Below are 26,165 nucleotides of genomic sequence, written 5' to 3'. Positions count from 1 at the left end.
TAATTCAATCTTCTTTTATCATATGAATTGACACCTCTAGCATATATACGGGGTTCTAATTCTCAGTATCTGAGGCACAATATTAATTTAGGAATTAATATACTTCACAATTTGTTTAGGAAACAAATTTACAAGCTTTTCCAGTTTATTATTAATGTGCATGCATATGCGTACATGCAATGCTACACTGTAATAAAGAGGGGCAGGGAAATTTAATGTGAAACTGCCTTAGTGGATATCAGAACCAAAAGCCTAATTCCATTTCTTCAGTTAATATCACATTTGCATGCTGCTGAGTGTCATACTATCACCAGTTGTAGAAAGTTGTAAGTAGAACAAGAATATAAGGAATATAATATATAATATATCTCCCAAATTTCTTTCACAAGAACAGCAGATAAAAAGGAAAGGTCTTATACAAGTCTTACCCAAATTATAGCTCTCCAAGTGTGTTAGAACTATAGTTTCCATGGACTATGCTGCTCAGCTCAATTTGCTTCATTCCAATGGGGGAATTAGTAGCATATTAATATTCAATCAGTATTTATGCATGGTAAAGCATCAAAGCTGACAAATCCCAAAGAAAATCCAAAGGACAACAGCAGTTTCTAAATAGATCCACCACATTATATAACAGAGCAAATACCCCCAAAACAGCATGCAATAGTCACCATTTAGCCTCAATGAAGCAAGAATATATAATTACCTTGATTGTTCTCTGAATTAATTGTCTGGCTGCCATCTTCAGAATTCCCATTCCTTAATACTGGTTTTGGAAGCTGAATATTAGCAGTTGCTGCATGAGTTAATTGTGGGAATGGTCCAGATAAATGTGAGGAAGGAGGCTGATGTGGGTGATAAGGCACGCCGGGTGGGCATACCCGGGAGGACAGCTGCTGCATGGCAATCATCTCTGGACTGTCCATCATGGAATCCCCACCCTGGGCTCCTCTCTGAATCTGAGCGATAGATCCAAATAATGAGGCAGGAAGCTGCTGCTGTATTCTTTGACTGGAGGCTTTTCCTGGATGACGGATATATCCTGAGGGGGGAACTCCATGAGGTAGGAAATTAGACTGCTCAGACCACTGATTTGGGGGCAAAGGTTGTCTCACGGTCCGAGGATCCATTATGTGGCTCAAAGCATGGGGCAATATAGGAGAGCAAGGGCCGACAGGAGATTTCTTGTCTATTCCCAGGGCTATCTGATTTGTTGCATCATGGTTTCCGTTCCATACAGCAGGATATTTATAGGATCTGTATATATGGCCAGGGGGAAGCTCTGAGGTCTCTCCTTGTCTCATAGGAGGTCCATTGTGTCTTGAAGAAATAAATCCAGGCTGGAATTGCCCAGAAGAATACATATTGGCATCTGAGGGTGGGCCACTCATTCGACCAAGTTGCAAAGATGTAGAATGTGGTCCTACTGTGGAAACATGCATTGGTGCAGCACATCCTTGCTTCTCTGGAGCTGGAAGCCGAGATCCTCTATGATCATTCAGACCAACTGTAGGCTGGAAAGAAATATCATTCTTACCACGGGCATATTGCACAATGAATTTAAAACATAGACATTTCAAAAAAATACAGAGTAGATTGGACATCTGTTATACTCAGTATTATGCAAGGAATAGTTATATACAGCCTCTAAACCTGAGCTTTAGAATAGCTAATGTACCCATACATACTCAAGCAGCAGTTGTTACCAAAAAGAATGAGAATGTTCTTTACATAGGTCTGTCTATGTAGAGACCTTCAGCTGCCCAGCTTTTCCTGGAGTCAGGAAAACTGAAAATTTAGTGTCATACATTGGCCATTAATACATTTCCAAGCCTGATTAAGCTTCAGTATTAAATTTTAATTGGCTTGAAATCAAGTTATCTTAGATGCAACCATTATTTGTGTGATCTTCAATGTATACTTGTAGTCCAGTTAGTATGTCCATCAGTAACATCTTAAGTTATTAAAACCAGGATTCCCCCAGAAGGTTAAAAAAAATAAGAATTTGAAACCTTTAAAATTATAAGCAAAGCTTCCAGAATCTGAGAGGATAAGAAAACCCCAATCAATGGATAGAATATAACTTGCAGAGGCCTTTCATCCATCTCAGAAACTCTAGTGTCATCCACTTCTCACAGCAATAATATTTTTCTATTTCTAATTGCAGAGCAGGTGCAGATGAACAATTATGCAGCATCACAATTAGTGTTCGGGATGGACTTGTTATTTCTACCCATCCAACCTGTAGATGTTTGTAAAATGTCATCCCTAAGACTTCCAAATCTATGGTAACTTGGAGGAATCTAGGCATGTATATGCATGCATTGTGTGTATGAGTCTGAGAATGAATGAAGTGGTCTACCATTAAACCTGCCCACTCCTGTGTAAGTCCCTCAGAAGATTTCCTTAAAAAAACAAACTCCTCATACTGGAAAAACATCCTCCATCCATCCTATACACCTTGAAAAATCTTTCTATCCTTCTTCCTCCTGCCCTTTGTTCATTTATTTTGGTACATTAAAAACATACAACTTTAGAAAAAAGAAAGAGATCTACAAGCAGTATAAAATTGAATAAAATTAGATCAGTACTGCAAACAACATTTATTACACTGATTTTAAAACCAGTATTAAGATCAAGTCACTTAAAAAGCCAGTATAATATGAATGAACAATCGATAAAAGGTTTTGTCCAGCTTCAAAATTCTATCTTCATTAACAAATCAAGCAGAAGCTAATGTATTGAATTCTTATACTAAGAGAAACCCAAATTTTGGATGTCCTTAATGTTGATTGTCTGACTTGCCTTCACACACTCATCCCAAAATCTTGTAAATATAAAGAAATATGCAATTATTATAAAACCATAATTAGCGAAGTAGTCGTTTCTCACTTGTAAACATAAAATAGATAATTACTTATCAGAGACTTACGTTTTCAGACAGAAGCTTGGCTCACATGTTTCTTACCTGCATGGCAAAGTGCTGGTGCTGCTGACTTGGCTCACCAGGATGTGGTTCTGGTACTCGTGGTGATCCATATGGTTTTGCTGGATCAGATCCATGCAGAGAATCAAATGTTCCTGGAATAGGTGGTCTCTGGACAGGAAAATAAAATTGTCTATGAGACTTGACAGGAGATAAAACAGAAGCAGCAAAAAATGAAACAGATACAGAAAAATAGATGCATTCCATCTTAAAACATTTTTTTCTGATGCTTCAGCTGCTGTACCTACGATCTTCTTCCATTCTTCCAAAGCAATAAAGATTACCTCATTTTTAGATAGCAATGGAAATACTAAAAGACTGTGGTAAAAAAGGATAATATAACAAGCAAATGGAAAAACTGAAGTTAAGATTGGGTGCCAAATATTATTTCCTCTGTGCAAAGGGGTATTTTCTTCTCTTGCTAGACTGATACTTACTATGTGCCCAGAATGGGATACACAACTGGGCATTCCACCATAGTGATGTGAATGCAGAAAGCCTCGGCCATTAGAAGATGGCATCTTTCCAGACAATTGAACTGACTGACTACTTGAATCTTCTGCTGAGGAAGAAACGGATAATGAGGAAGAAATGGGAACACGATGTTTTGCTTTATGAGGTGGAAGTTTTCCTCCATTTTGTACATGTGGTTGTTTTCTGCCTGATCCTTCGGAATCTCTGGATCGAGTCCAAACATTTCCTGTACTGGAACGTATGGTCCGACGGCATCTTTTCTCACGCTTCACATCCTCTCTGATCCAAAACTCATCATCTGTGTCTCCATCTTCTCCAGGAAAGTGCTTCATCATTGCCCGATGAAAGCACCTCTCTAAGTTATAAGCCATTTTAGTATAATCTGTATTTAAAAAAGCGAATGAATAGTCACATGGGTACAAGTTTCTTGGTGTTGACATTTCTAATTAGACACTACACACAGAATCTAGATTATTCGCTATTTGTTGGGAGGAAAAATAAAGACTAATGCCTGGTGAAAAGCATATAGGAATAAATGGTCAGGATATAAATATTTATTACCATCACAGTTCCCAATCCCTTTTGTAATGGTAAGTCAGTGGTTTCCTATTTCTACTTTACTTTCTGTCACTCTATCCACATCATTGATATCAGCTAAAGAGAAAAAATTTTTTTGGAAGTAGTTTATTTTTATAGTATATGTACAACATGCATATTTTATTTTTTCATATATTTATTGTGAATGAATACTTATGAGCTTCCTCCTCTCCTATCTATGACATTATATGGGGTGTTTTCCAACTTACAGGCATCTAAGTGAGATAATTTGTATTTCTATATTCTTACCACTATTTTCACCATTGTATTTAAGGCAGTTCCTGAACATAGTTTTCATATCACCCACAAATTCCTCTTTGGTGTAGTATTGGCCTCCATTTAGCTTTTTCTCTATACTGGAAATATCCATAGGAGCCTGAAAAATATCACATAGGGAAATATACATCCTCATATTTTATCAGATTATTATTATGGCAGATTCTATGCTATCCATTTATAAGAAAATGTATTGTTTACCTTAATGATCTGGTAGTAATTTGGAGCATATGATTCATCAACTGGCTCTAGGAATGGCCAGGAGTCCTTGTGAGCTTTTACAATATCTAACACTGTCAAGAAATAAAATGGAATACTGTGTTATTCATACAAACAGGAAGTCCATATTTTATGAATAAACAGATTTTCAGAAGCTTAAATCTGGATTTGGAGCTGACCTTTGTACATGGCAGTGAATTCATCATCCAATTCAAAGCTGTGAAGATGAAATGCAAAAATAAATACAAAGAACCTAATCTTTCTGTCAACTCTGGAATTTGATAAAAATTAAGCATTAAATATTCAACTCCAGGCAACATCAATTGCCTTTTCAATACAAATAATTCCATTCATTTTCTATAACTCTTCCTTCCTGTCTGTTCTTCTTTGACTATAAACTAAGACTATAAACCATGAAAAATGAAAAACCCATAATCAAATAAAAGTATGATTAGTAATATACAAATAAGTAAACTGGGTGTGTAACATATCATGGAACTTACAGTTGTTTAGTGCAGGGGTCTCCAACCTTGGCAACTTTCAGCCTGGAGGACTTCAACTCCCAGAATTCCCCAGCCAGCAAAGCTGGCTGGGGCATTCTGAGAGTTGAAGTCCTCCAGGCTGAAAGTTGTCAAGGTTGAAGACCCCTGGTTTAGTGTATCCTTAGTTACTTAAGTTACTTAAGCTTAAGACATTCTTTCCTGTCTCTAACATAAGAAGTGATGATTGCTTTATAGATGATTATATATTTGTATTTGTATTCAATATACTTACAAGTCCTTAGTTTTCTCTTCCCTAGCTGGTGAACTGGGATCTAAATGGGAAAGCTCAAGGGGAAGCTCCTTTCCCTGGGCCAGCAGCCATGCCCTCTCTTCTCGAAGTTTCCTTCTCTTGGCTCGTTCTGCTCATGGAGAAGAAAGTCATTACATTCCTAAAGAAGCTTTCTTGCCCAAAAATCCAAGGGGCTGCTCAACTGCAGGAAGGCAAATTTAGGATTAACAGTAACTTACTTTCTTTTCTTCCTATAGAAAAAAAAGTCTACAAATACTATATATGCTAAGTAGGCTATTTTATGGAATAAAGAGATATGTTAAAAGAACAATAGAAAATAAATGTAGGAAAAATGATTAAAACTGGATGATTTATCTCAATGGTAAAAAAAAAGTTAAAATTCTTGTCTCCTAGGGAGACAACAAATCATATTTTGATCTTACCACTTGCTATACTGAAAAGGACCCATAAAAATCTCTTGAATAGAGCAGTGAGTAATAAAATAGGATAATGAGGCCAGTAACGTAAGAAAGTAAAGGAGTCGAGTCTGTTTAAGTCTTTCACCTTCACACCTCACAACTTCAGCATAAGTGGTTGAAAGCCTACTTTTCCCTACCCACGACAGATGTTTTCAAGCTCTCCTTTAAAAAAAAAAAGGAATGCACATTTTATTTCAATAAGCTGATCCACATGCCTTCAACAGCCTTGACTTTTTCTTCCATTTCTCGTTTCCTCTCCTCCTTCAGCATTTGCTCTTGTTCCTTTTTCTGAACTGCCAAAAGGATCTGACGTTCTTCCTCTTCTTCTCGACGTCTCTGCTTCTCCATTCTACTAAACACGACTGGGGTCATCTGAAGAAAGTCATGCATCTATTTAGTTATTTTATTCCTATTTTGTTGCTGTCCAAAGAAGTGATGGTGAGGTATATAGTTCACTGAATTTTATCCTTAAAATAAAACTGTGAGGAAGGTTAGATGTTAATATGCCAAGATTAGTTCTAAAGTACCTCAAAGCCACTTCTGCCCTTGCATCCAATATCCTAACCCAATATCCCACTGATTTTTTCTGTCACTAAAAGCAATTAGAGTTGGTATAACAGTTTCAATTATTACCTCAAGAAAGTCTCAAAGTTGCTTATTTTCAAAAGGCAACTGGACTTTCTTGTTTTTTCTTTTGAAGACGTTTTACTTCTCATCCAAGAACCTTCTTTGGTTCTGACAGAATAGTGGGGAATGCAAGGATTGTGGGAAAGGAAGCTCTGACAGTATTCTCTCAGAGCTAAAGAAGCTTCTTGGATTAGAAGCAAAACATTTTCAAAAGGAAAAACAAGACAGTCCAGTTGCCTCCTGAAATAAAAGCACCTTTGGGACAACCATGACCTGGATGAATGAGAATCTCTACACATTTTTATTTCAAGAAAAATTAGCAGATTTCAGTGATCCATAATTTGAAAATGACTTAAAGACAGCAGGGTCTTTGAAAATAGGACAGAAACTTCAAGTACTATATTCAGAATGTGGTAACAAATGTATGACCTGGGTAGAGGTATTATTAACAGTAGTAGGTCACCAGCAAATTGCTGGTTTTGAATAGTAGAGCTCTTTAGATTTTGACTCTTAATATATTTTTCCTTTATGCATCCGCTCATACCTGAAGCATTCTTGTGTATGATTTCCTTGCCAAATGGGATAGCTATCTTGAAAGGCTTTTTCAGTGGGCCTTTCACTGTATTTATAGAAAATATTCTACAGAGATCCTGGTAGTAACAAATTTTAAATGCAGTTTTTTTATCGTTTTCTCTGGTCTTTTAAATGATGTAATGAGTAAATAAAATTGTAGTTATATGCTTTTAATTCCTTTCGTCTGCAGTTGTTATTCTGCTTGAATTGTTCTTATTTTTTAAAAAAAGAGTGCTATATATGATTCCATTCTATTTATTTTTCTTTAAATTTGCTGTTTTGTCTTCTTCTTCTGCGCATGTCCAAGATGGCGGCTTGCTGAGATCTCGGAGCGGCAGGATGAGAGACTCCCGGCCGACGGAACATCTTGGCCGTCGACCTGGCCGAGTCTTCCCCCAGGTCCAGTGATAAGATCATTGTGGCAGCCGCGGGAGATTTTTCGTCCTCTCAGAGTCCGCGGCTGCCGAGAACGAGGCTGGGGGAGCGAATGGTGACTGGCGGTGGCCATTTTGGCGCAGGGCCTGGATGGGGCGGCGTCTCGGCCGAGAACTGCCGCAACGGAGTTGTTTCCTGGCATTTTTGTCGGGAACGACGAATGGTGCCCTCTGGTCCACCGTGGAGGGCTGCAGCGGGGGAGTCGGCGGAGGAGACAAAAGAGGCTGAGTACTGCCGCAGCAGTGTTGTTTCCCGGCTTCTTTGCCGGCAACGACGACGGCGCCCTCCGGTCCAGCATGGAGGGTAGCAGCGACGGATTCAGTGGAAGAGGCAGGCCCAGTAAGGTCCCCCACGTGGAGAGATTGTCTGAGGGGGGGTGCCGAGGCCACAGCTGGGGTGGTGAAGATGGCCGCGGCATCATCCGGGTGATTATCCTCTGGGTGATGATGGTGGCGATGGAACTCCCTCGGCGGTGGATTCGACTAACCACCTCCTCTTCTCCCTTTCTCCTCGATATTTTTTTTTCCATCTGGACCTTATGTGCTGTCTGCTTGCCTGAGGTCCGGACTTTTGGACCAAATGGACCAGGTTGGGAGGGAGGTGATAAGAATTGGTGTGCTCAGCCATGGAGTATTTTCCCTTCCTTCCTCCCCCTGGACTCTGGATTCTAGACTCTGTTTTTGGCGTCTGGACTCTGGGGCTTGGGGGGGGGGTTAGACGGTCAGGACTGCCAGTTCAGGGTCGTGTGATCTGTAGGACCCGGTTGAGGCTGGATTACTCCCTGGGGCCTGCCTGGACCTGCTCCCCTCCCCCTTCATGTGGAGCAGTTTGTAGGGTGGAGAATGCTGGTGGCAATGACTTTTTTCCATCAGCCTGAAGGGGGCCTGCCACGGAGGAGCTGCTATCCTAATGACATCAGACGCCGGTTCTTTTAAGATTGGCTCAATCCGGACTGTTGTAACATCGAGGTCGACTGGGATGAGCTCATTCATATGCCGATTCGCTTTATATGCGTTATTCTCCGACCGAACTTCTTGGCCTGCGGGATTCCCCCATCTCGCGGGAATGGCCTTCCTTTTTATCGAGGGCCTACCTCAACGAGGGGTCTTGGGACCCGGAGAGGTGGCATGCGTCCAAGAAGAACCTTTGGGGGTTTTTAAAGGTTTTTTAAGGGGGGGAGGGTAGTAACGGGTGTTGGGGGGAACCCGTCGGGGAGGGAGCCAGTTCCTGCGTGCATTTCTTCAATAGGTCCGAAGGTAATGGGGGAGGGTTATGTTCCTATTATTGAGGGTGGTTCCATCTGCACGGTAAGTGGGAGGGGCAGATATGGCGGAAGTGGGAGACCATATCATTCTCCGGGGGGGTGCATTCGCTGTTTAAAAGCGATCGCTCGCTCTGGCCTCCCAGACTTTTCCCGTTCCCTGAGTGGCCAGAATCCCCTGGGCTTGGGCCTTCGGCTGATGCTGTGCAATGCACGGTCCATCGTTAATAAAGCCCCCCTGATTCATGATCTTTTACAGGGGGGGTTGGCGGACTTTATGGGCATCACGGAAACCTGGTTGAGCATGGAAGGGGGAGTTCCCCTTGTCAAAATGTGCCCACCGGGTTTCCGGGCATTTCATCAGCCAAGGGCCCAAGGAAGGGGTGGCGGGGTGGCGGTTGTTATTAAAGAAAGTCTAGAACTGAAGGAGACCACTGTACCTCATATAGCCGGTTGCGAATCCCTCTTTGTGAAGTGGGGTCATAGGGCTCAGATGGGCTTGTTGATCGCGTACCTGGCTCCTTGCTGCGTGACAACAGCCCTGCCCGAGCTGTTGGAGGTGTTTGCCAGGGTGGTGGTGGAGACCCCCAGACTTATGGTCTTGGGGGACTTCAACTTGCCATCGACTGGCTTGTCATCAATGACGGCTCGGGAGTTCATGGCCTCCATGACGGCCTTGGACCTGATTCAAGTAGTTGATGGCCCTACTCACATTGGGGGAAGCACACTGGATCTGATTTTTATCTCTGGACAGTGGTTGAATGATCTGGACTTAGGAGATCTAGTCATTGAGCCTTTGTCATGGTCAGATCATTCTCTCCTTCGCCTGGACTTTGGGACCGCCACTCAACACCGCAGGGAGACGGGACCAATACGTTGGTTCCGTCCCAGGCGCCTGATGGACCCGGAGAGGTTTCTGATGGAGCTTGGGCCGTTCCCCGAGGATCTGGCCCATGGCACGGCTGAAGAACTAGTCGCGGCCTGGAAACTGGCCGCGGCTGGGGCTCTAGACCGTGTCGTGCCTTTGCGGCCTCTGACCCGGCGTAGGTCTCAACCAGCTCCTTGGTTCTCCGAGGAGCTGAGGGAGATGAAACGCCGGAGAAGACGCCTAGAGAGTGCCTGGAGATCCAGTCGTTCAGAGGATGACCGAACATTAGTTAGGTCATATAGTAGGACCTACCTAGTGGCATTGAGGGAAGGGAAGCGTTTATACATTTCCTCCCTCATTGCGTCGGCAGATAACCGCCCGGCCGCCCTGTTTCGGGTGACCCGCTCTCTCCTTTATCAGGAGGAGCGGGAGGACCCCTTACAAGGGCGGGCTGAGGAGTTTAGTGGTTATCTACACGATAAAATCATTCAGCTTCGGGACGGGTTGGATCAAGATTGGGTAGATCCAGGGGAGAGGTCGGAGACTCGTCTTGTTGAGACTGTTTGGGATGAATTTGACCCTGTGACTCCTGAGGACATGGACAGGTTGTTGGGGAGGTTGAATGCCACCACATGTTTACTGGACCCGTGCCCCTCCTGGCTGGTGCTGGCCATGCAGGAGGTGACACGAGGCTGGCTCCGAGGGATTATAAATGCTTCTTTGTTGGAAGGGGTTTTCCCTGCTGCCTTGAAAGAGGCGGTGGTGAGACCCCTCCTCAAGAAGCCTTCCCTGGACCCAGCTGTTTTAGGAAACTATCGTCCGGTCTCCAACCTTCGCTTTGTGGCAAAGGTTGTAGAGAGTGTGGTGGCATGTCAATTACCACAATACCTGGATGAAACTGTCTATCTAGACCCGTTCCAGTCCGGCTTTCGGCCCGGATACAGTACGGAGACGGCTTTGGTCGCGTTGGTTGATGATCTCTGGAGGGACAGGGACAGGGGTTATTCCTCAGCCCTGGTCCTATTAGACCTCTCAGCGGCTTTTGATACCATCGACCATGGTATCCTGCTGCGCCGGTTGGGGAGTTTGGGAGTGGGAGGCACCGTTTATTGGTGGTTCTCCTCCTATCTCTCTGACCAGCTGCAGACGGTGTTGGCAGGGAGGCAGAGATCGACCGCGAGGCGCCTCATATGTGGGGTGCCGCAGGGGTCGATTCTCTCGCCTCTCCTGTTTAACATCTATATGAAGCCGCTGGGTGAGATCATCAGTGGTTTTGGGGTGAGGTACCAACTGTACGCTGATGATACGCAGCTGTACTTCTCCAACCCAGGCCACCCCAACGAAGCGGTTGAAGTACTGTCCCGGTGTCTGGAAGCCGTACGGGTCTGGATGGGGAGAAACAGGCTCAAGCTCAATCCCTCCAAGACGGAGTGGCTGTGGATGCCGGCACCCCGGTACAGTCAGCTGCAGCCACGGCTGACTGTTGGGGGCGAGTCATTGGCCCTGATGGAAAGGGTGAGCAACTTGGGCGTTCTTCTGGATGGGCGGTTGTCTTTTGAAGATCACTTGACGACCATCTCCAGGAGAGCATTTTATCAGGTTCGCCTAATTCACCAGTTGCGCCCCTTCCTGGACCGGGGTGCCCTATGCACGGTCACTCATGCTCTGGTTACCTCTCGCTTGGATTACTGCAATGCTCTCTACATGGGGCTCCCCATGAAGAGCACCCGGAGGCTCCAGTTGGTTCAGAATTCAGCTGCGCGGGTGATAGAGGGAGCCGTTCGTGGCTCCCATATAACACCGCTCCTGCGCAGACTGCACTGGCTACTTGTGGTCTTTCGGGTGCACTTCAAGGTTTTGATTACTACCTTCAAAGCGCTCCATGGCTTAGGACCGGGTTACTTACGGGACCGCCTACTGCTACCGATTACCTCCCACTGACCCGTGCGCTGTCACAGAGAGGGACTCCTCAGGGTGCTGTCCGCCAAACAATGTCGGCTGGCGGCCCCTAGGGAAAGGGCCTTCTCTGTGGGGGCTCCCACCCTTTGGAATGAACTTCCCCCGGACTACGACAACTACCTGACCTTCGGACCTTTCGCCGCAAGTTGAAGACCTACCTATTTATTCACACAGGACTGGCGTAGAAATTTTTAAATAAATTTTTAGCAATTTTAATATTCTGATTTAATTTGGGGTTTTTATGTTCTTAATAGTTTTAATCTGACCTGATGTTTAATAAGATTTTTATAATTGTTTTTACTATGTACATTGTATTATTTTTATTATGGCTGTGAACCGCCCTGAGTCCTTTGGGAGAAGGGTGGTATAAAAATCTAAATAAACTAAACTAAACTAAACTTTTGGGGTGGTCTATACAAAGCATACACAAATAAAACCCATTATACTGGGCATTCCCATTGTAAAGAGATTTCTTACCTCTGGATGTATTGGCTTGATGTTTTGACTATCACATATCCACCTGGGAGTAAATTCTGTCTGCTGCAGACGCTTCTCCTAAAAGGCAGTAAAATTAGGACCAGATCAGAAAAGTCCCTGCTATAGTTTATTACAGGATTCTAGAGTATAGAAATAACTTCAAAATTCAATCTTTGTCTATCAGAAATGATAGATCTAATATTTCTGAAAACAGATAAAGAGCAAAGTCCAAAATACCACTGGTTTAAAATACTGCTAGGATTGGCAAATATCTTCCACAACTAATGTGCACCAAGATATCCTGCAGTCTAGTCACATGCTGTAAGGCAGGTCTCTTTGCCCATCTACTGTATTTCTTAATTATTACATTTATTACTATGAAAGAATGTGTCAAAACAAGAAAAATACATTTTGCAGATATGCATCTGACAACAACAAAAAAGCATGCTCCCTTTGTCCAATAATTGATATTAAGGAAATGGGTCTGGGGGGGATAATGCAATTATCCACCAAGAATGCACAGTATTATTTACAGGAGGTTATATAATGCTTATTCCTCAAAATATCTTTATATCATTTATTATATACACTTTTAAAGACCTTCTACTTTAAGGCTAGGGAGAAAAGTCTAAAGACGTATTAGCTGAGTATTTATTGATGTTTCTGAAATTCAGAGTGCTGGTATATAAATACTCCATGAACCAAATGTTATTTATTAATTACTTACATTTTCTGTTTCTCTTCAAAAAACTCAATCCTCTATCTTTTTCTCTACTGAGTGCATATAGCAGATTCTGTGAACCCTATACTAGCTATTAATCTTTTGATATAGGTAGTAGTTGACAGTCATTTAACAAAAGTTCAGAGTTACAAGAACACTGAAAAAAGTGACTTAAGACTTGTCATCAAAATTATGACTGTCACACCATTCCTTGTAGACATGCAATCGCAATTTCAGTGTTTGATAACTGGCTCACATTTATGAGTGGTTGCAGCATCCTGTGGTCACAATTGCAATTTACTACCTTCCCAGCCGGCTTTTAACAAGCAAATCCAATGGGAGGGTGCCAAATTCACTTAAAGATCATGTGACTTACTTAATGACTGAGTGTGTCAGGGTTCCAAGGAACACCCCCAATGAAATAATACTCCGAGGCCTGAGGTTCCTCAAAGTTCCAATTTATTAGAGATGTCATGCTGGCACATCTGGGAAAACCCGAATTTGAAAGTTTCCAGGTTTTCTCCACCCAGCTAACAGTTCACAGCCCTGCCCCACACTCACAAGTTCATCACATAACCCAATCAACTCTCCAGGCAGTCTCCAGCAGATGCAGGCAAAAGTGTTCTTGAATACAGAATGTTGTTAAGACTAACTTTCTACCGCTCCAACAAACCACCCCTCCCAATTAGTCAGGCTAAAATATATGGCAGTTAGGAACTGTCCTCCAAAACTGACAGAGAGATTTACTTAACAGCCATGGTAAAAGGGTGGTAAAATCAGGTCCAGTCACAAGAGGACTCACTTAATGACCACACTGCTTCACAACCAAAATTCTGGTCCCAACTGTATTCATAAATTGAGAACTATCTGTACAAGGTGATGGTTCTGACCTCTAAAGCCCTTTACAGTTCGTGCCAAAATTCCTACAGGATGACCTTCTCCAATATCAGCCTGAGCTATTAGAACATCTAGGAAAACACTACATATAGTCCCACATTTCAATGCTTTGGAGCTGAAGCTAAAGACATGCTTTCTTTTGGCAGCACTGGTGCTTTAGAATATCTTCCCAACAACGATACCAAGCTAGCTGACTCCCAGCTAGTTTTTAAGGAAACATTAAAATTTGAATTATTTGAAAAGCTTTTTTTCCCTTAGATTTATATTTATTTATTTTTCCTTATTCCTGATTCATTATTCTTACTTTTATTATTATATTGCATGGTTTTTGACTGTTTTAGACTATTACTGTTGTGACTGAAATTGATTTTAATCTGTTCATGTATATGTTATTTTTTCTTTGCTACATAGTATGTAAGCTGAAAGTCATTTAATTATAGCAGAGTAAAAGTTTATCAATAAACTTTATTAACCGTGCTGCCACTCCAATATTATGTATACACTGGACATTTTCCTTCATTTAACTATTTGTGCAAAAAATACTACAAATTGGGAAAATTAATATCATGTGAATAATTTAGCAAAACTTTATATTGGTTGTCTAATCTGATTCCCAGCTACTTCACAAATATATATTTAAAAAAATATTTCTTACCTTTTGTGTAATCATATTGCAAATCTCTGGTAGGAAATCTTCACTCAGGAGTTTATAAAGCTGCCTTTCTCTTAAAGATGTTCTCTCTCGGAAGCTTTCTGTAACCTGCCTCCACTCCTCTTCTGTCTGGCATATTAACCACCATGTTCCATGGCCCAATCCTTGAGAAACTTTCATAATGGGATAATTTTCTATTAATCTGACCATATGATTAATCATATGATTTATATAATTATAATTCAAATTCCTCTCTCTCACATTTTGCAAATTCATTTTATACTTTTGTGTACAGGTGGTCCTCACCAATCACGATTTAGACTGGCAACTGTCACTAAAGAGAACAATCATTAGTGTGATGTCATGTAGTTGCACTGATTTACGACATCAGTTCTGGTGGTGGTCATTAAGTGAATCACCATAGACTGTTAAGTGAAATGCCACATGACTGCAACTTCTGTTGACTTGGCTTACCAGAGGACAACTGCAAAGGCCACAAAAGGTGATCATATGACTGTAGAGAGGTTGCAATGACCATAGCCTTGGGAGCTGGTCATAGGTCTTGTTTTTCAGTGCTGGGATAATTTTGAACAGTCACTGGACAAAGATCCATAGAATTTCTCATGACAAATGGAACTGAATTCAGAATTTTGTTTTGATCATTCCACTCCAAGTGTGAGCATACATGAATTCATTTTCATAGCACTAATGATACACAACTTTAACATGGGCATAATGAAAACAATCTGGGGATCTCAACTGATGAGCTGTTTAAGGGAGTTAGATTATTGCCTCCAAGAGTCAGAAGCTCCACTAGCAAAGGATGAATTCAGCTGAAAGGGATAAGGATTCTTCTTTCTCAATGACATAAAAGGCAAAAATAACATGCTCATATATATTTTGCCTCTTGAAAGAAAGTACAGGTAGTCCTCAATTTACATTTAGTGATCGTTCAAAGTTACAACATCACTGAAAAAAGTGATTATTCACACTTATGACCTTTGCAGTATCCCCGTGGTCATATAATCAAAATTCAGACACTCGGCAACTGATTCATATTTATGACCTTTGAAGTGTCCTGGAATCATGTGATCACCTTTTAAGATTTAGTGACAAGCAAAGTCAATGGGGAAACTGGATTCACTTAACAAACGTGTGGTTAACTTAACAACTGCAGTGATCCAGTTAATAACTCTGGCAAGAAAAGTCGTAAAATGGGACAAAACTCACTTAACAAATGTCTCACTTAGCAACATAAATTTTGGGTTCAATTGTGGTCATAAGTCAAAGACTACCTGTATTGTAACATTAAACAAATGAATATTTTTAGTAATAGAGCAAGCAAAACAGCCTGCATCTTTTCACTGTCAATTTCCTTTTTTTTAAAAGTGGCAAGAACTTTATTACTAAACATCCAAGAAATACTTTTCAACTTATTTTCTAACTGTAAAGGTAAAGGTAAAGGTTCCCCTCGCACATATGTGCTAGTCATTGCCAACTCTAGGGGGCGGTGCTCATCTCCGTTTTAAAGCCGAAGAGCCAGCGCTGTCCGAAGACGTCTCCGTGGTCATGTGGCCGGCATGACTCAACACCAAAGGCACACAGAACGCTGTTACCTTCCCACCAAGGTGGTCCCTATTTTTTCTACTTGCATTTTTATGTTCTTTCGAAACCGCTAGATTGGCAGAAGCTGGGACAAGTAACGGGAGCTCACCCCATTACACAGCAGCACTAGGGATTCGAACCGCTGAGCTGCCGACGTTTCGATTGACAAGCTCAACATCCTAGCCCCTGAGCCACCGCATCCCTTTTTTTTAACTGTACAGAATGAAATGAAGAGAACAAAGAAGGCCTCTCTTCCAAGCTGCATTTTTTATTACTGTATTTTTCGGGGTATAAGATGCACTCCCCCCCACCCAAAAGTGGGTGGAAATGTCTGTGCATCTTATACAGCGAATGTTGCCAAAGCCCTGCCACCCACGGCCCCCACCCTTCTGCCTCTACCTCCCAGCAATTTGCCCCATTGTAGCAAACAGCCTGGTCAGCTTCAGCAAAGCCTGATTTAGCACGAGCAGCTGATTGGCGGTTGAATCTGCCTCCCGGAATACCGCCTATCAGCTGTTCCAGACTACGGGGATTGTCGCCGCCCATTGATGCTGCCGCCTATTGCCGCCTCCGCATGTCCCATTTTCAGCCCATTCCAGGCAGCGGGGATCGCCGCCACCTATCCCTGTCACCTGGAATGGGCCAAAAATGGGACACGCGGACCCTGAAAATGGGACACACGGAGGTAGCAATAGGCGGCACGGCGATGGGCGGCGATGATCCCTGCAGCCTGGAACAGCTGATAGGCGGTACTCTGGGAGGCAGATCCAACTGCCAATTAGCTGCTCCTGTTAAATCAGGCTGTGCTAAAGCTGACCAGGCTGTTTGCTATAAGGAGGCAAATTGCTGGGAGGCAGAGGCAGATATTTTTTTCTTGTTTTCCTCCTCAAAAGTTAGGTGAGTCTTATAGTCCGAAGCGTTTTATAGTCTGAAAAATACGGTAATAAGAACTCAACTATAACCCACGCATTCTACTCACAATTTCTGGACTGTGCTTCATGAACAAGTGCATTCGCTTCTTCTTTCTCTCTGCAAAAAAAGGAAAAAAATGCAAAAATTATAAAGAGCAACCTTCAACAAAGGACTATACCCAGGACTAGAATAAATTACACTGATACTAAAAGCCCACAGCAGCTTGTAGTTATATTTTAGCTGTAGAAGACAAAACACTTAGACTCTAATCCTATGGAACTCAATATTCATTATAAGTCTTTCATAGTCTTTAAAAAACAGTAGTTATAATGGATTAGAACAAATTTTGAAAATGTAGGGGTGCTTTTCTTTCAAATAAATTCAACCTCAGAAACAAAACCTGAGACAAGCATGATAGGACAATAGTAATGTAATGCTATGAAAAAGTTCCATTAACATCCTTGCCATTGCTTTCTGGGTTAGGTGAAATTGAGAAAATGTCCAAACTACTCAATTATTCAGCTGGTCAACTCATAAAAGATTGATTGATTATGAGTCCATCCACATTGCTGCTGGTCACCTTTTTCCTTTTCCCTTTCCTGATTATTGACTATGTTTCTGCATAATGTTTCCAAGTTTTATAATTTAAGCCATGTGATTTTCTGCCCAAAGTGAGAAATTTGAATTGATTTGTTCAATAATCCATGTATTTGTTTCCTGGCTAATCACTGTATTTTCAGTAGTCTTCTCAACACCAAAGTTCAAAAGCATCAGTACACTTTCTGTTTTGTAATTTCAACATTCTCTTCAATGGAATGTCACAGGCAAAACCACTGCATACACAATTCTGTTTTTTGTAGGTGTAAACATAACCCTGAATCTGAATACCTTTTGCAAGACCTTCATGACTAATCTAGCAAATAGTAGTCTGTGGTCTACTTTCTTGAGTGTTGGTTCCTTTGCTGTCAATAGATGATCTTAGAAGGAAAAAGCAATCCACCACTCCAGTATCTTTATTGTCAATTCTGATTGCTGAATCGTTTATCAAGTTTGCTTTTCTTTATATTTTGGTTCCATTTTTTCATCATGTTCCTCGAGTTTCTTTAATTAGAACTTGTAGTTCACTTGCATATTCGACTATAGGAACAGTGTCATCAGCTTTGGATGACCCTGCTAGGATTATATATTCTTGAAATATACTCTGAGTATTATTTACTCATCCCCCCACCCCAGAAATAGCCCCTTGTCACAAGGAGGCAGCATAGGAGAATCTGAGGGCATATGGCAGATGCCTATGGAATCTATGGGATGGAAAAGTATTCTTACTTGCCATAGCTGCCTGAGAGGAAAGGGGAGATTAGGGAGGAAGAAAGGGAAAATATTACTTACTTAAATTACAAAAATGGCATACTTTCTTTCATTCATTTATTATACCTTAATGAAGGTTATCTTTTCTTTTATGTACACTGAGATCATATGCACCAAGACAAATTCCTTGTGTGTCCAATCACATTTGGCCAATAAAATTCTATTCTATTCTATTCTATTCTATTCTATTCTATTCTATTCTATTCTATTCTATTCTATTCTATTCTATTCTATTCTATTCCACCACTAACTTTCTACATATATCCTCCAACTTTGCCACAAATATTTAATTATAAGAGCTGAAAAGTATACCGTATTTTTTGGAGTATAAGACGCACCAGAGTATAAGACACACTTCAGTTTTTGGGGAGGAAAATAAGAAAAAAACTGATTGGCAGGTGGATCGGCCTCCTGGAATATCCCCAATCAGCTATTCCCAGAGGTGAATTTTAGCAAAAGGTTCCTTGGTTGTGAGCTCTGTGCCTTGCTTTTTTTGTCTTTTTTTTCCTGCCTCTGAAACTCTGTTTCAGAAAAAACTTTTTTCTGCCTCTGAAAGCCTCCAAAACAGAACTTCAGAAAAAAAAGCCTCTGAAGCTCTGTTTGGGAGCTTCTTTTCTGAAGCTCTATTTGGGGGCTTTTTTTCTGAAGCTCTGTTTGGGGCTTCTTTTCTGAAGCTCCGTTTCTGATGCTTTTTTCAGCCTTTGAAACCTCTGCTTGATAAGCTGGGTGGAGCTGCATTCGGAGTATAAGACGCACCCAGATTTTCATCCTCTTTTTAGGGGGGAAAAAGGTGCTTCTTATATTCCGAAAAATACGGTAATTTATTTTGTTCTGTGATTTGTATACAGTATAAATGTACTTTGATGAAGCAAGCATTGTTTTTATTACTGAGGTGTGCAAATTAATATTCCAATTATAATATTCATTTACCTTAAGATGTTCTCCACCATTTTTTTTCGTTTTGGAGGTCGCCCCCGTTTTTTTACCACCTTTTCAGTAATGTCTGGAATATTTTTGTGTATCCCGCATTCCCTGGAATATATTGAAATGATACATAAAGTAGCTTAATACATAATAATGGGCCTAGCAAAGCAAGAAGATAAGAAGTGATCACTGACAATGAAAAGGATTGAAGTAGCAGCTGTGAGCCAAGCTAGGAGACAATAACTCTAAAGAGGAGAAAGTATACAGCCAGATTTGGTGAAAAGTTAATTTGAGCATAACCCAACATTATGTTACCTTTAAAAAATTGCTTCCTTGGAAGGAAGTACAGGTGCTATCCCATTCAAATAGCAACTTTCTTTTGTGCTACAACAGACTGTGTTTGAAATTAGTTACTCTAAATCAGGGGTAGTCAACCTTTTTATACCTACCGCCCACTTTTGTATCTCTGTTAGTAGTAAAATTTTCTAACCGCCCACCGGTTCCACAGTAATGCGCCGTGCATCGTTGTCTGCGTATGCCTCTCACGCATTGTGGATTGGGTTGGGGGGGCACCGGCTACCAGCTCTGCTTGTCTGTTAAAGTTGGGTGGTGTAGGGGGAGATTCGCGAGCTATTCTGGGACGAGGCTCTTTTGTTTGCCGTTGCACTATAGCGCCATTTAGTTTCCCTTACGTAACGTGAACTAGACTTATGCGTGGGCGATACAAATAGTATATTTTCAGAAATTTAAATTGTCATGGAGAATTTTATGAAAACCTAATGAAAATGTTTTTAAATAATGCTATGAATTTTTTTTAAAAAGTCAATTAAATTAAAAAAAGGAAAGTGCTTCAGTATTGGACAAAACCCCTACCGCCCACCATGAAAGCTGGAGCGCCCACTAGTGGGCGGTAGGGACCAGGTTGACTACCACTGCTCTAAAACATGGGTGTCAAACTCGCCACATCACGTTGCCATCACATGACATTTCGCAATGTTTTCCCCATTCGCGGAGCTGGGCATGGTCTGCGCTTGACTCATCTGGCCCGCGAGCTGCCAGTTTGACACCCCTACCCTAAAAGGACCAGAGTACTTTAGTGGCTACAGTTGAGCTTAAATTAGGAAACATGGATTCTAGCTCTACCATAGTTTCATTCATTCTTCACTCATTCAAGAGTGAGCAGACTTGGGATGGTAACTTTTCAAGCTTTAGTTCCCAATCTGGAACTGAAATGGAACTAAGAGTGGGCTAATTCGGAAGTTGTTGGGAAAATAAGCAATACAAAATGGTGAAGAATTTTGAAAACTGTACTACTCTAAAGATAAGAAATTTCATAAATATTTGTATACTTGTTGCCTTTGCAAAAAATAGTTTCTTTTTAAATGTTTCTTTTTCCTGGTATTCCGATCCCCCCTGTTTTCCTGCAAGCAAGAACAAATCTGTACCTGTCAGTTATTAGGTCTCCATTTGATTTCACAGGTTCCTCTTTGTACATTCGTGTGCCATAAAAATACCAGTAGAGGGCACCATTACTATCCTCACCCAACGGTTCCACTCGGAGGCTGTCTGCATCTAAGCCCTGTGTTTGAAAATAAAGTAATAAATGTAAGAGTTTAGAAGTTTCTTGTATTCATGTTACTCCTCACCACCGGTCTTTGGAGTAGTAGTTATAAAGATTCAGATCTCGGCTTGTCCCCAAAAATGATCAACTGTTCAACTGACAATGAGAGTTATGTGCTTTAAACTATTCATGAGAAAGAAACTAATTTAAACTTGCTAATGCCTAACAAAAAGTAGCCTCTTATACCTTTAATAGTGAAGCAGCAGGTGGGTGCTCTCTCTTCAAGTGGCAGAATTCTAAAGTTCCACAAAGGCAAAACCAGGCTTCACGCTGCAAGCAGGTGCATCTTTTCCTACCACAGCTTGGCAGTAACAAGAGAAGCCACACCTGCTTAACTTATCCCTCCAAAAGCTTTGAAAGGGTCTCTCCCGATATAATGGTTGCCTGCAGAAGTCTGTTTTAGGGATTATTTCCACTGAAGCATTATGCATAAGGAAACAGTCAGGCAGAAGTGGTTACACTTGTATTTTTTTTTAAAAGATAGTATTCTCCAAACTGAATTCCTACTGAAAATGTACAAGGATATTGAAAATGTCCCATTCTGTTTTTCATGTAGATTATATTTAGAGGCAAAATTTTAAGTGTTGCTAAACTAGTACCCGTGGATGTGATATCTAGCTAATAAACTCACTGTCATCTGTAGAATGTAGAAACATGCAAGACAAGCATTATAGCTCTCTAGCCGCCACAAACATCTCCATGTAGTTCATACTACTCTAAATACCTCAAGGGCTATAATCCTCTAAATTAGTATTTGGATAGCAAACAAATGCTATGCTCACATGTTTGCTTCTTCATTCTCGTCACTATTTTCATGCACAGGGTTTGGTACTATATACTTCCTACTTTAATCAAGCCATGCGCCTTGTCATTTCATCTGATCTCCCAATACAGGATTCAAATAACAGTTTGCCTATTGCAACGTTACAGCAAATTAGAAAAAGATGTTTTAAGCTCAAATTAGAGAGAGGGTATGAATATAGCACTCATTCATGATCTTCCAAATTACATTCTGAAGCCATGGTGAGTTTATAAGCAGATATCTCAATACATATGCCATTCTGGAACCAGCCTCAACAATGTTAGAGCTTTAGAAATGGTATTAACTCACAAAAACATTTTTTCCAAAGAAAGTTATTATCTTCAAAAGCTATGTCTCTTTATGCAAATGTCATTAATTAATTGCACAGTTGAAGGCTAAAACTGTTACCTTGAGTCTACTTGTTATTACAACTCTAAAAACCATTTACGGTAGATCTTTTTAAAAGGCTCACTTCAAGCTTTATAAGCATTAGCAACAATGACTGTGTTATACTAAAGAGAGTTCTTCAGGTCATTGGCATATCTCAATGGGTAACTAGCTCTCAAGGACAATAGCAGTTCAATCTCCTCAATTCAAACCAGATTATAAATATGTTTCACCTCCCTCACCCTAGGAGTTCAGTTTGAAAGAATGACCCAATACATACACAAAAAATATAATTAGAGGCTATAAGGAGACAGGAACAGAGATTTCCAATGTCCAATGTCAGGTATGGTCATTACTAATTATATACAATGGGGGATCCAAAACTGTTGCAATGGATCTTATCTGATAACCCAAAGAATGTTATCAAAGATCCTTGAATGTTATTGAAATACATAAATCCTTTGACTAAAACAATACTTGGGACACCAACACAAACCACTGAGCTGGCTAAATACACTAACTAAACTTTACTATTACTATAGTATTTTAAAGCATAACTTAAAATTTAAATCCCCAGAAAACACTTAAAACGTTTACAATCAGCTTCTCTACATTGTCCAACTTGGAAAATAATAGACACCCAAAATAATCTAACCTTTTAAATAAGGTTATTGGCACAAAGGAACATGGAACATTGTTATACTGTATGTATAATCCAGCATCTGTCATCATCCAACATACCTTAAGCAGGTCAAAAACATCATCAGCATCAAGTCGGTAATCACAAAGACGATGTAGTATCTCCACACGGGTACGTAAGGGAAGTTCCTGAAAAGTACATTCTCGCAAGGGGTTGGGTTTTCCTTCTTCCAATTCCCAGCGATAATTGATTATATCTTCAAGATAGCCATGAAATGTCTGGGTTCTAATAAAGATAACAAATGGTCATACAATTACTATACAGAATTTGACCTATCCATCATTTCACAGATGATTGCACATAGAAGGCAAGGAAAATACTTCCAGGTTATTCCAGTTCTTTGTGCAAAATTAAACAACACGTTTGAGATTTTTTTGAAGAATAATTTATCTAAAGTATGATACAATTTATCTTTAAGGAAGCAGAAAGATCTAAAGCTCATATAAACTATTTGATAAACTGAAGTTACCAATGATAAATGACTGGATTACATAGTCTATAAAATATTATTAGGAAATAAATTCTAAAAAAAATACTTCATCAGAAAGAAAAAATAGTGAAAATAATTAATTTATATAATATTTAAAACTGATTATCTTAAGAATTAAACTAAATAATTCAGAAAAAAGCTTTCTATTTGATTCCTCTACATATTATACCTATTAATGAATTTTGACTTTAGGATGCAAAATAAATAAGCCAAAAAAATGATAGCAATTCAAGGAAAATAAGATAAAATTCTTACATTTAGCCATTTGAATATTGTTCCATGACAAGAGAACAGAGCTTGCAAATGATGTTGAAAGGTTTTTAAACTAATTGTTTATAATAAGAAAGAAGGTGCTAAAATATTGTGTAAACACTGGGATACAGAGAGGACCTTAGATACTTAAGAGCTAAAATTACAGATTGACTTATCTGTTAAATAAATATTCTCCTTACTGAATGGTAATATACCTAAAAAACCAGTTAAACTTTGACTTACTATAATCTCTCTCTCTGTGTGTCTCTCCCTGTCTCTCTCTGTCTCTCTCCCTCACTCACTCCCTCTCTTTTTTTTCCTGGAAACATATGCCTTTGGGGGGACATATTAAATTTTTAAAATTATTTTAGTACAATTTATAATACCTACTTGTGCTTTTCTGTACATTAAATCTATACCTCTCTCTAGTTTCTAAGATTTCTCTCCTCTAAGCTCACTTTTGCTATCAAAACCAAGATCTGAGAGGAAATAGTGGGCTTTTCCTTTTTTTAATTGTTGAACAGACTGATAGGCTTAAACAAAGAGATGTGCTATTTTCTTTAGTTTAGCTCCTAGAAGTAAGCTGTGATATTAGTATGACCTGTTTAATTTTTATTACATTATATGGATTATAGCATAGGTGTCATTATTTAATAGGACATCTCCATACTTTTTCAAATAAAACTAAATCAAATAGAACTTTTCATCATTTCTGCAACTCTCAGAAACATCACTATATAATATGAATTAATTTGGAGCACACTCCTATTCTAAACCATGATATTATTGTTCTAATGTTTATTCAATAGTGACCAGTCAAAATGTTTCCCTTTCTCATCTTTTGAACATGCTGAATTTTTAAATCCAAACAAATAACAGAAACAATGTTTGCACAAGCATGATTAACTTTAAATTCATATAACAGGATCAATCAAAGCAACTAAAAAATTACGAAGTATATTTGGTATGTGGTACTTCTGGCAGGAGGAATTCATCAGTTCACATTTTCAGCTATCGTCCTCAATTGTTATTTTTTCATTAGAATAAAACTAGATAATAAGAGAGAAGGTGCTATAGAATTGGAATTTTAAATTTACACTTTCATTTAAGTAAAATAATCTATATTTTAAAGGCAGCACTGCACTCTTCTTATTACTAAACGTCATTTTCACAAAAATGAAAGAGTCACACTTCCATAAACAGTAACATTTTTCTACATATAAAATTCAGTGATTTATTATCCTCTGAAACTGCTGACATCAGCAATCCAATTAAGACACTCCAGGTGATTTCCTCAAAATTTCAAAACCCTCAATGATAAATGACATACACTCTTTCCAAAGCTACTATACTAGTTAAGGGGGTCATCAATGTGATTGATCTAAAAAGAAATCTAATTACAGGACCATTTTTAACTTGGAATCCTTATGTAACCAATTAATTAAAACATTGCTTCCATGTGTTAGGATAGCATTAATGCTCCCGCCCATGAGTTGATCAAACTGCAAACTATTTATGTATTGTTCTTAGTTGCACCTGGAGCAACAATCAATGGACATTTTTATTTTAGTTAAATGTGTTTTAAAATCCAATTAATTCATTAAATTTAAATTATATTATAAAACCGCATGAACAAACAAAATGCAGAAAGGAAAAAAAATACAATATATTGCAACAACCAATTGCAAGAAATAAGTTTATATTAATCAAAAATCCTTAATAGCGCTTTTTAAAACATGGAATTCCCATCCCCATTTTAATAATTCCTGAGAAAAAGCACATCCTTTTGTTAACCTTGTTTTTAACCTTTTTATAATCTTTTAATTTCCCCACGTTTTATAAGAGCAAGTTTAATCAACTGAGGTAGACTAAGACAACAGCTGAATAAGCACATTGCTTTCATATATATATCATTTCAGAAGTTTCTACTGGAATAGAAAAAAAATCTTAATTCAAATAATATATCCCTTGAAATTAGAAGAAGATACATATAACATGTCTCTCTCTAAAGGAAGAGTGTTTTTCAAGTAACAACAATGGTCAAAAATGCTTTATTCTGATGTGCTTGGCAATATTTTTTAGGAATTAGAATACAAGAGTTTAAGTGACCTAAGTCAGATATCATTAGTAGGTCAGAAGAAGCGACAACTGAATCAGGAAAAGGGGAAAAATCTAAGGACTGGTTCATACTCTCTTCCCTACAGCAATCCATCAAGCATTGTCAAAAAAAACAGCCTGCTTCTGATTAAGGTCAACCTAATCTGAGTTACTGCCACAGGTCTGACCTCAAAGAGCAACAATGGAGTTATTTTCTTATCTTTGGTTGGGGGTGGTAGTGTTAGGGTTGCCAAATGGAATTTCACACAGAAATGATTTATAAAGATGAATATAGAAAAGATTTCCCTAACATGCCATTGTAGGTACAACTAAGAAAGAACAGGTGTTTAATTGATGAACATGTGTTCACATGCTCTTCAGGGTCTTCATAAAAACTACCTTTACTTTAGTTTTTAACTTTTAAAGGATTCTGAGATGCCACTCTGTGCCTCAGTAATAATCCTTTATTACTAAATGAAAATAATCCATTTTCCTTTAGAGAAGCCATGAGTTAAACAAGGTTGCTCCCTTAGACTCAGAGAAGAGAATCATTTACACTGTAGATACAGTAAACAGACAGTCTTTTACTTACAACCATTTGTTTAATGACTGTTCAAAGTTACGATGACACTGTAAATAGTGACTTATTACTATTTTTTTACACGACCTTTGCAGCATCCCTAAGGTCACATGATCAAAATTCAGCCTCTTGGCAAACAGCATGTATTTATGACA

At 39.7% G+C, this 26,165-nt stretch overlaps 1 protein-coding gene across 1 annotated transcript in view; it reads right to left on the bottom strand.

Annotated features, from left to right (window-relative positions):
• LOC131202522 (chromatin remodeling regulator CECR2) overlaps positions 1 to 26,165 on the bottom strand; it is a 101,798-nt gene that overhangs the window by 10,418 nt on the left and 65,215 nt on the right. Inside the window, exons 3-16 of the mRNA XM_058191619.1 lie at positions 22,633 to 22,816; positions 20,527 to 20,660; positions 19,088 to 19,189; positions 16,857 to 16,906; positions 14,276 to 14,445; positions 12,003 to 12,080; positions 6,018 to 6,174; positions 5,327 to 5,453; positions 4,732 to 4,769; positions 4,535 to 4,626; positions 4,307 to 4,433; positions 3,424 to 3,842; positions 2,969 to 3,097; positions 707 to 1,514 (exon numbers count right to left, since the gene is read on the bottom strand). Of these exons, the coding sequence (XP_058047602.1) occupies positions 707 to 1,514; positions 2,969 to 3,097; positions 3,424 to 3,842; positions 4,307 to 4,433; positions 4,535 to 4,626; positions 4,732 to 4,769; positions 5,327 to 5,453; positions 6,018 to 6,174; positions 12,003 to 12,080; positions 14,276 to 14,445; positions 16,857 to 16,906; positions 19,088 to 19,189; positions 20,527 to 20,660; positions 22,633 to 22,816 (2,615 nt within the window). The remainder of the gene's footprint in view (positions 1 to 706; positions 1,515 to 2,968; positions 3,098 to 3,423; positions 3,843 to 4,306; positions 4,434 to 4,534; positions 4,627 to 4,731; positions 4,770 to 5,326; positions 5,454 to 6,017; positions 6,175 to 12,002; positions 12,081 to 14,275; positions 14,446 to 16,856; positions 16,907 to 19,087; positions 19,190 to 20,526; positions 20,661 to 22,632; positions 22,817 to 26,165) is intronic.

The sequence above is a fragment of the Ahaetulla prasina genome, chromosome 7 (assembly GCF_028640845.1).
Source record: "Ahaetulla prasina isolate Xishuangbanna chromosome 7, ASM2864084v1, whole genome shotgun sequence".
In the NCBI taxonomy this organism is placed as follows: Eukaryota; Metazoa; Chordata; class Lepidosauria; order Squamata; family Colubridae; genus Ahaetulla; species Ahaetulla prasina.
The sequence above is the reverse complement of the archived record's forward strand: the minus strand, read 5'-3'. Positions and strand labels throughout refer to the sequence as shown.